Source organism: Triticum dicoccoides, chromosome 4B, assembly GCF_002162155.2.
Source record: "Triticum dicoccoides isolate Atlit2015 ecotype Zavitan chromosome 4B, WEW_v2.0, whole genome shotgun sequence".
Lineage (NCBI taxonomy): Eukaryota > Viridiplantae > Streptophyta > Magnoliopsida > Poales > Poaceae > Triticum > Triticum dicoccoides.
The window spans coordinates 133,273,918-133,284,128 of NC_041387.1; the positions used below are offsets into that span (position 1 = coordinate 133,273,918).

General features: G+C 49.1%; 1 protein-coding gene across 1 annotated transcript; it reads right to left on the bottom strand.

The window, feature by feature from the left end:
* Positions 1 to 6,701: 6,701 nt before the first annotated feature.
* LOC119295451 (protein SMAX1-LIKE 3-like) lies at positions 6,702 to 9,703 on the bottom strand. The gene is made up of 3 exons (XM_037573869.1): positions 8,440 to 9,703; positions 8,128 to 8,326; positions 6,702 to 8,013 (listed from the first exon to the last, which is right to left on the bottom strand). Exons 1-3 carry the CDS (start codon positions 9,654 to 9,656, stop codon positions 6,871 to 6,873), a joined length of 2,559 nt encoding a protein of 852 aa, XP_037429766.1. The 5' UTR covers positions 9,657 to 9,703; the 3' UTR covers positions 6,702 to 6,870.
* Positions 9,704 to 10,211: the final 508 nt, after the last annotated feature.

Genomic DNA, 10,211 nt, shown 5'->3' on the forward strand with positions numbered 1-10,211 from the left:
GTTTCTCCGGTTCGGGTGGTTTTACCTTCGATGTCTGATGATCATCTTTTAAACATTATGTCAGACGTGGGTTTGGTGGTTGATACTTCTGTTGGCTCTCCCAGTTCGCTCCTTGCTATTATTCGGGCTAATGAATTGGCCCAAGCTACCATTGCGAAAGCCAAAGAGGCTGTTGCCTCGCGGGTGGCGGATGCTGGTTGTGTTGTGGGGGAGGCTTCGGGTGCTGGTAGTGGCCAGCCCTCATCCTCATCCTGCCTTGCTAAGAGGGGTACTAATAAACGATCTAAAACCTGTGTGGCCCCCAGCAGGTCGAGCCTCCGTATCAAGAACCTTTCGTATAAATGAGGGCCTTATTCTGGAATATTAGAGGGTTCGGTGCTAGGGGGCGCCGTGACCAACTGAAAGATTTGGTTCGTTCTAACTCTATTGACTTTGTGGGGCTGGTTGAAACGTTTAAGGATTCCTTTACCCCCAGTGAGCTTTCTGCTATCGTGGGTATGGATAGATTTCAGTGGCAATCTTTACCGGCTTCGGGCCACTCTGGTGGGATTTTGATCGGTTCTAATAAGGATATTTTTGACTTTGTTGCTTTTGATCATGGGTTTTATTGGGCTAGTGTTGTTCTCTCGCATAGACCTATGAATGCCCTCTGTGAATTTATAGTTGTTTATGGGCACGCGGATCACTCCTTTTCGCACCTTTTCCTTGATGAACTTTTGATCAAGCTTGAGTCCTGTTCTCTCCCGACGGTGATTGGGGGAGACTTTAATCTTCTGCGATGCCCTCTTGACAAGAATAATGATAATTTTTCCTGGTCTTTAGCCAATGCTTTTAACGACTTTATTAGTGTCAACGCCATTCGGGAGCTTCCTCGGGGGGGAGCCCGCTTTACTTGGTCTAATCATCAGGCGAACCCTATCAGATCCGTGCTTGATCGTGTCTTCCTATGTCCCAGTTGGGATGCCTTGTTTCCTAGGTCCTCTCTTGTAGCTAAATGTATTGTGGGGTCAGACCACACCCCCTTGATTCTGGATGATGGTTCCATTCGTAATAGACCTCCGACTAGATTTCAGTTTGATGCTTCTTGGCTGTCTGTTGATGGCTTTGTTGACATGGTTGCGGCGAAAATCTCCCAATCCCTCTCTCACAACCCCCGCTCTTTTGGCCCTCTGGATGATTGGCAGTCATGTGCCTATGCTTTACAAAAATTTCTTAGAGGCTGGTCGCATAACCGTGCGGCGGAGGATAGCCGCTCCAAAGCCTTCCTTGAAAATTAGATCCTGGAGCTGGATCGTACTGCGGACTCTATTAGGCTCTCGGATGATGGTTGGGCTGTTCGCTATAATCTGGAGGCCGCTCTTCTGCAGCTGCATCATCAGGCTGAGATTTACTGGCGTCAGAGGGGCACCCTCAATTGGACTCTCAAAGGAGACGCTCCTACTGCTTATTTCTTTGCGATTGCAAATGGTAGGCGTAGGTGTTGTGAGATTAATAGCCTATTGATTAATGGTATGCGCTCTACAGACCAATCTGTGATTATGGCTCACGTGGTGGACTTCTTTTCGTCTCTGTTAGGGGCTAAACCTCCATCGGGCCTGTCCATCTCCCCCCACCTCTGGAGTTCTGGTCTTAAAATTTCTCCTGAGGAGAATGCTTCCTTGATGATTCCGCTCTCCGATCAGGAAATCTGGGATGTGGTTAATTCTGCCAATACTAATGCTGCTTCCGGGCCTGATGGCTTCTCCATCCCTTTCTTTCGGAAATTTTGGCCCCAGTTGAAACAGTTGGTGTGTAACGTTATTCAGGGTTTTTGTCTTGGTACTGTCGACATCTCTCGCCTGAACTATGCTGTTATATCCCTGATCCCTAAGGTTAAGGGTGCTGATGTCATTTCCCAATTCTGGCCTATAGCGTTGATTAACAACTTTGCCAAGTTCCCTTCCAAAGGATTTGCGAACCGGCTGTCTCCGGTAGCTCACAGAGTTATTAGTCCCTTCCAATCTGCTTTTATCAAAGGGCGCTTTATTTTAGATGGCATTCTATCCCTTCATGAGATAGTTCATGACCTCCATGTGCGGAAATCCAAAGCTATCATTCTCAAACTAGACTTCGAAAAAGCGTATGACTTGGTTAGCTGGTCTTTTCTCAGGCAGATTCTTCTTGCCAAAGGTTTCGACGGTGCCTATGTTCACTGTATCATGCAGTTGGTCTCGGGTGGCCACACTGCAGTTGCCGTAAATGGCGCTATTAGCAACTTCTTTGCGAATGGGAGGGGCCTCCGCCAAGGGGATCCGGCCTCCCCTGTTCTTTTCAACTTTGTGGCTGACGCTTTCTCCTGTATGCTCTCCAAAGCGGCTCGATGTGGACACATTATTCCTGTGGTCTCTCACCTACTTCCGGAAGGGGTCTCTCACTTGCAATATGCGGATGACACAATCATCTTGGTAGAGTTGGACAATGCCTGTATTGCCAATCTGAAATTTATTCTGTTGTGCTTCGAAGTTGTTTCTGGTCTTAAGATCAATTTCGCCAAGAGTGAGGTTATGGTGACGGGCGTTGACCGAGCGGAGGCCTTGCGGGTGGCCAGACTCCTCAACTGCTCCTTAGGTTCCTTTCCTTTCAAATATTTAGGTCTTCCTATCTCTCCTGGTCTGCTTCACGCGAAAGACTTCGCTCCGGTGGTTGCTAAAGTGGGGAATAGGGTGCTTCCTTGGAGGGGTAGGTATAATACCAATGCTGGCAAAGTGGCTCTAATCAATTCTTGCTTATCCTCTCTCCTGTTGTTCCTTATGGGCTTTTACCGTCTCACGGATGGTGTGCATGCTGGCTTCGACAAACATAGGGGTGGCTTTTATTGGAATTCTGCAGATAACAAAAGGAAGTATAGGTTGGTTAAGTGGCAGCTTATGTGCAAGCCTAAAAACCTTGGGGGGTTAGGCATTATTAATACTCGGGTGATGAATATTTGTCTGCTCATTAAGTGGTTGTGGAAAATTATGACGGTTGGGGCCGATGTGCTGTGGTTTTCGATTCTTAAGGCTAAATATTTTCCTAACTCCAACCCTATGTTTGCCCCTGCGCGGCGTGGTTTGCAGTTTTGGAAAGCCCTTGTTAAAGTTCGGCCGATTTTTTGGAGCACGTTAAGTTTTGTGTGGGTAATGGGTCTGCTGTTCGTTTTTGGTTAGATTGGTGGTTCGGGGATGCTCCCCTGGCTGTTAGCTTTCCGGTTCTGTTCTCTTATTGCCCCAATCCGCAAATCTCCATCGCGGAGGTGGCTGCTAATAATTGGGACTTGGCTTTTCGTCGGGCCCTGTCTCCTGAAGAGTTGGAAGAATGGCAAAGTCTTTCTGCCCTCTTCCCTGTGCTCTCGGAGGAGGCTGACTCTGTGGTTTGGCCACTTACGGCCTCTGGGCTATTCTCGGTCAAATCGTTGTATTCTAGACTCATTGGTGGTACTACTTCGGCTCGCTTCTCTTGTATTTGGAAATCTAAGGTCCCTCCTAAGATTAAGATTTCCCTCTGGCAAGCCTTCCGAGGTCGCCTTCCTTCTGCTGATCAGATCAAAAAACGCAATGGGTCGGGCTCGAAATTCTGTAACTTGTGTGGGGCTTTGGAAAACTCTAATCACATCTTTTTCAACTGTGTTCTTGCCAAATTAGTTTGGTCTTGCGTAAGATCATGGCTTCGGGTCTCCTGGGATCCCTCCTCTTTCGCAGACACTAGAACCCTAGCCAAATCTCTGGTAGGGGTCACCAAGAGGGTATTCTGGGTTGGCTTGGGAGCCTTATGTTGGGCTCTTTGGACCATTAGAAACAAATTTACTATTGAACTTACCTTCCCATCTAAGCCTGCTGACGTTCTTTTCAAATCATGTATATTCTTGCAGCAGTGGAGATTATTGACTAAGGAGCCAGATCGGGACGCCCTGGACCTGCTCATCGCCAAAATTCGGGCTTCAGCCTCTCAGATCTCCGGGACGAATCATGGCGTATAAGCCTGGTGCTGTAGTTTGTGGGATTAGGTCTCCTTCTCTCCCCGGCCTGCGTGCCATGTTTGGCAGCTGCCTGTTTCGTTAGGAATTTGGGCCTATTTAACTTCTCTTTGTGTTTTTGAGACTGTGTGAACCTTGGGTATGCGTGACGCTGCCATGTGGCTTTATTTATAAAGTCGGACTTTGGCCTTTTCTCTAAAAATCTCCATTGGACGACGATTTGTTCCGGTGCGTGCTAAAATTCTTGGTAAATGCTTTGGTGACGAGGACGCCTTTTTTCCTTTTGAAGAACTTGCTTGCAGGAATAAACATCTTTTCACCTTACGTGATGCATCCCAACATATCTACCTAATTCGGTCTCCATGATAGAACCAAAAGCTCATAAACACATCATTTTCAAATATGACCCATATGTCATAATTAGTGCTTGGTAACATGTATAATCGTGGTGAAATGATTGTCAAACAGGGTGAGACCGATGTCGTGGGAAGCACTTGAGAATCTATTAATTGCATGATCATATATACAATTCAAGGTGTGCTAATTAGGTTCCTCTTCGCTTTGAAAAGGGTGGCTCCAATAAGAAGGGTGCGTGATGATTCCACGAGACCAGAATAATATCATGGCACCAAACAAATTAAACATATATTTCCACCTTGTGGGGAGCAGAACGCAGCATATATGGCTGTTGATTGCAATTCATGTTTCTACATACCACATCAACACTAAACAATTAACTATCCCGCCATCCATATGCAAGACATCGATTATCATGAGATAAGACTGCTTTGCGAGTCCAACACGATGACTAGGCTAAATTAATTTCTGCACTACATGCAGGCCTAATTTTATTTGTATTTGTCTTCAACCTTAACACTAACTAGCTAGATTCATTGTTTAATTACTCCCAAGGAATACCTCAAATAATTTGTTAAAGAGTGGAAACGATGCCTAAATTTAATCAAAATGTCAATTTAGTATTTAGAGCAATATTTATTTGCCACACCCTAGTTGTGTGTTGCGACAATCATTATCCCATTTAACATATATAACTTGCCACATTTTACTCTTAGTTGTGACATTGCGACTACCTTTTACCTGCATTTCATTATTATTTTTCCCAAACTGAAAATGTGGATCAACTTGTTAGGATAACATGAGAGCTAAATGGCAGACAATCGAAGGGGTGTCCCAAATTATGTCCAATTTCATGAAATGCCAATCAAATTCGATAAAATTGTGTTAATTTTGTTGAATAGTTGTGGGCACACCCCTCCCCCTGCCCCCTTTCCAAGTAGCAAATACAAACTTGAGTTGTATGTCTAATCAGCTACCATGTGATCTTGACACATGGGACCACCTTATTACTTTGGAGAAATAATAGATGTGGGTTAAATCCGTCATCTAATAATCATAATTAATAAGGGATAAAATGTGGCAATATTTTCTTAATGGGTAAAAGTTTCACAAGGTTACAATTAGAGGGGGCATGGGAGTGGAGGGTGGGCGATTTACGTACTCTAGAGCTTATATCACGTCAATAAAGTATGAATGGATCAAAATGATAGAGTGAGTTGACATGTTGCCTTTTGGGTTCCACAAAACTGGAGTTGGCTGATCGCCTTGTACATTACACTTTTGTATTTATTTTATTAATATAATTATACAGTAGAACGATTGTTCTATGGTTTTGGTTCAAAAAAATTGATAAGAGTGAGTTCTGGTTTCAAACAATACACAAGTTTCTCGAGAAGCTGAGGACTTTTCGTAATGAATGTTTCAATTTTGGCAAAACCTCAAAAACTAAGTGATCATTTCATTAACCCATTGAATAGGCACACAAATATCAAACAAACTATCTTAGTCAAGAGCCAGACACAAAATGATGTGGCGGGGATTTAAGTGAGTTATTTTAGTGGAAAGTCATAACATAAAAAAAATCAAGGAGACAATAGAAAAAATAGCTTGTAGGTATTTATAAAAAAAATGATGTTGTCCGGTATTTAGAATGATATATGATTTCATATAAACTTGTAGGTAACATTTTGACAGAACCAGGAAAAATAGCTCGCTTGCTTCTCCGAACCATGAAGAAGTGCTACATGTAAATTTATTGAGAAAGAAGATGGCACAACACCAAAGAAGGAATGAGGCAGACATCGCCAAAGCGGCACTACTCAACTGAGAAAACATAAACGACCTAGGATCAGTAACCCGAAAGTCGCTGATCCACGAGTAAAAGATGATCATGCACAACCTAGACTAGCATGGAATCATGAACCATCCACAACAAGAACTTGTAGCCGAGCCACATTAACATGACCCAAATTTGACCACCAAAGCGGCGACATGTTACTGTGAATGGAGCACAAGCATCGCAAAGATAAATCTGCCACTAGCCTTGAACAAACCACTTGCACGAGCATAGGTGCAACATCACCGAGCTGGCGAGACCACCAGCTCAATGCTGATGGAATAGCCTCCACCAAGGCCGTAGGAGGACCATGGGGGTGAACAGCCACAACCTAGAGGGAGGAGGGCACACTCCATCATCGGGGGCGATGAGCCGATGACCAACGAGAAGTACATGCACCAGATTCAACACGGCAACAACAGGATCTCAGACGATCTAGGATAGTTTGAAAATATCTCACTTGCTTCTAATTGGATGAAATCAATCACAAAATAAATGAATTGTACTACTGCCAGAGTCATAATGAAAGACCAAACACCAATATACATATGCTTTGCCTCTTGTACATGAGATGATGGCTATTTATAAGTTTAAGTCTAGGGAAAATAATGAAATACCAAATGGGAAAAAAAACGGCTCTGAGGTCTAGGTTAATTAGTTTGTTGATAAGATGATGAAAAGCAAGCTAATGTGACAAATCTCCCGGCAATCGGAAGAAGAAAACACCATCCACAACATCACAGATCTCCACGTCACTATCCAATCCCTCTTCCTCCTGATGTCCTTCATCATCACCGGGGGCGCACTCGTTCAAATCCAAGCTAAAACATGGCGGCTTCGTCACCCCCTTCTCCACGCCGCCACTGTCTTCCTCGCCGCATATGACCTTCTGCTTGACGACCCGAGGAGAGGAAGCCCTAGATCTCGAGTCGAATGCTTCGCAGCTCAGCACTACGATGGCATCCTCGAGACTGATCTCAACGCCATTGCAACCCCTCACCCTTCCACTGGCAATCGCTTTCTTGATGCCGATCTCTGATTCAAGGTTCATTTGGTCGACATCGTCGATCATCAGCACCCGGCGAGGGTTCTCGCGAATCGCTTCGTAAAACCTTTGTGCGCAGCCATGCTCGTAGTCCGGCGATCTCTGCCTCTTGCCGGAAAGCTCGCCAGAGCTCGAACTGGAGTGAACCGGGGCGCAGCCGGCTGATGAGATGGAGGTGAAGTCATTGTGGGACCCAAAGACGAGCTTGGCGAGCTCCAGAGCCATGGACTTCTTGCCGTCGCGGTCTCTCCCTTTGAAGAGCAGCCACGTCGTCGAGCTCGGCGTCGGCGTGTCTCGTTGCCTCGCCATGCCGGACCGGCGTTGGAGCACAGCGCTGGCGACGCCCGCTGCCATGTCCTTAATGTGCCACGGCACGCAATCCTCGAGCGCGCCGCACATGATCTTGAGGTTTTCTGCGGTAAGCTCCGTGAACTTCGGGCGCCGCCGCTCCGGATCTGCCGTACCGCCGCCGTGACCGTTGGATGAATTGGACTGAACCGTGATGGATTCTGGGAAAGCGATTTCGGTATTGTGCCACCGAGGAAGATCACGAATCGCCTCCGCCCTTGTGGCCGGACCGTCGTGCCCTTGGTTCGACGGCGGCCACGGTTGCCTCGGCTCGGGATGACATGGCTTGGACGAGCTCATCGTCATCGGATTGTTGTTGTAGCCGGAGAGGGAAGATGCTGCCGGTGATGTAGGGGATGAGAAGCTCAAGGTTAGCTCCGATGTATGGTGGTGCGTTGCTGACCAATTGCGCACGGGGTTCCATAGATCTTGCAACTGCATGCACAGAAAAATGTACAGATGCTTAATTAGCTAAGGAAACACTCCGTCGCCATGCTAGTAAATAATTATTTCCCGTGACATGTTAATTTTGTGCATGCATGTACGTACCTGCTGAAGACTGGTACTGCTGCTCGTCGGTGTGGTGTGATATGGGTCATGGTACCGGCGAAGCCATGATGGTATGTTCGGCTCCGGGGACGGCGTCCTGGCGCACCAAGTGAGCTCGCTCTCGCCGGTAGTGGCCGCGCTGTTGACCAAGGGCCACCCCGTTATCGATCTTCCTGCTTGCTGGCTAGCCTGTGCCTCACTGCACGAACGAAAATCAATCAATCAGGAATTAACTTTCTTTAATAATTCGTAAGAAAATTAATGATCGGAGGCTCGAAGTAGCCACGATCGAGCTTGTAGTGAAGCACGTACATGGTGCAGCTGAGGCTTAACGCGAGGCTGCCGCCGTCTGGCACGACGAGGGGGTGAATCCCCCACACGGCCTCCAAAGATGGCTGCCCGAGCCTGCACTTCATGAACACCGTGCGGCTCGCAAACCCTAGCAGCCAGAACCTTCCGCCGCCGGAGCCAGAGTCGCCGGACACCAGGCGACTCACCTCCATGACGGCGTGCTCAACGGGGCAGTAGTACTGTGACTGTCCGCCGTGCACATGCTCGCCTCTTCTCTTGAGCCAGGCGTCGGCGGCGTAGGCGAGGTCCTCTACGACGAGCGCGACGCCCTTACCGGCGGCGCGGGCCTCGCAAACGAGCGCGCTGAGCTCGCCGGTCTTGGCATCCACCTCCTCCCTGGCCGCGTGCCGGAAAGACGTGACGGAGAGCGGCACGAACTGGACGCTCTTGAGGCGCTCGTGGTGCCGGTGGTGAAGCTCAGACTTGCTCACCTTGTCCATCACGGCTTTCACCGCCGCCTCCGCGCCCTCGCCGACGATGACCAAGCACCGCTTCCTCCCGCTCGCCATGCACTCTAGCACGCGCATGGCGTCGTCGCCGCCGGCCGACTTCGCTCTGGAATCCTTAACAGAGCTCGTCGTCGTCATGTTAGCTGCGCGTTCCAACGACGACGACGACGAGGAGACGGCCTTCTCGACGTTGTCCTTGACTTGCGAGCTGGAGAATCCGGCCTCGCGCATGACGCGGCTCACGCTCGGGTCGTCGAGGATGGAGACGATGAGCTGCTCCAGCTCGACCTTGGCGGCGAGCACAGGCGCGGACGTCTGCTGGACGCCGTCCCCGGCGCCCCCGCGGCGCTGGTGCGCCTGCGCGCGTTTGAACGCGGCGACGAGCGCGTTGGACAGCGCGGGTGCGTCGGCGGCGCCGCGGTGGTGTTGATGGTGCTGCATGTGCGCGCCGCCGTGGAACATGGCGGCGGGTCCAGAGGTGGGGAGGCGGTTGAGCGCCACGTTGAAGCAGAGCTCGAGGGCCTTGCACTGGAGCGGGTGGGAGTGGGAGCGGAGGCAGGCGGCGCGGAGCAGCCCGGCCGGCGCCGGGGGAAGGAGCATGGCGGTGGCGACATGGAGCGGGGTGACCTGCGCGTGGCCGCGCCGCCGCGCCAGTGTGACCGCCTGCCTCACCACGGACGCCGCCTCCGGCGCCAGCGCCTGCTGCACCGCGCAGCCGCCGGCACGCATCTTTGCAGGAAAGCTGGTACGTGGGTACGTTGAATCTACCTGGCGTGGCTAGCTCGCTCTCTCTTCTTGTGCTAGCCAGACTAGTAAGTGGCATGGAGTGGGGTTGGTCTGTGTTAATTTTTGGTCATATATACCAGCCTTGTGCCAGTCCAGTCCAGTTACTATCTTGTGTCGTGGCAGAAAGTTGAGCATGGATATTGTAAGTTATTGTCCCTGTACGTTGTAGTGTTGTCATACGTGTTAAGATGTCTAATTAGCGTTGTATAAAAATCATCCCCCTCCCTCCCTCTTTCTTTCTTGTGCGCGTTGGAAAAGGAAACGGAAAATGTGGTGATCTGCTGCTTTTTGGTGCAGCCTAGGGTGCAATTGGTCGGAGGTGTCGTGTAGTTCTGTTAAGGAATGTGCAAAGCGGGTTTAGGGCATCTTCAACGCGGACCCTCAAAACCGCCTACCTCCGGGCTATATTGTCTGGACGTGTTATGTCATCGAACGCTGGTCTATATCAGGCCGTCGACCGGTCCGGGCGTATTTTTTCTGTAAAACGGAGATAAAGTT

Excerpts from the sequence above, each read along its gene's own strand:
- LOC119295451 (XM_037573869.1), bottom strand. The coding sequence starts at position 9,656 with ATGCGTGCCGGCGGCTGCGCGGTGCAGCAGGCGCTGGCGCCGGAGGCG. Across the intron at positions 8,327-8,439 it reads TTAAGCCTCAGCTGCACCAT|TGAGGCACAGGCTAGCCAGC; the intron begins GTACGTGCTTCA and ends TCGTTCGTGCAG. Across the intron at positions 8,014-8,127 it reads GCAGTACCAGTCTTCAGCAG|TTGCAAGATCTATGGAACCC; the intron begins GTACGTACATGC and ends CTGTGCATGCAG.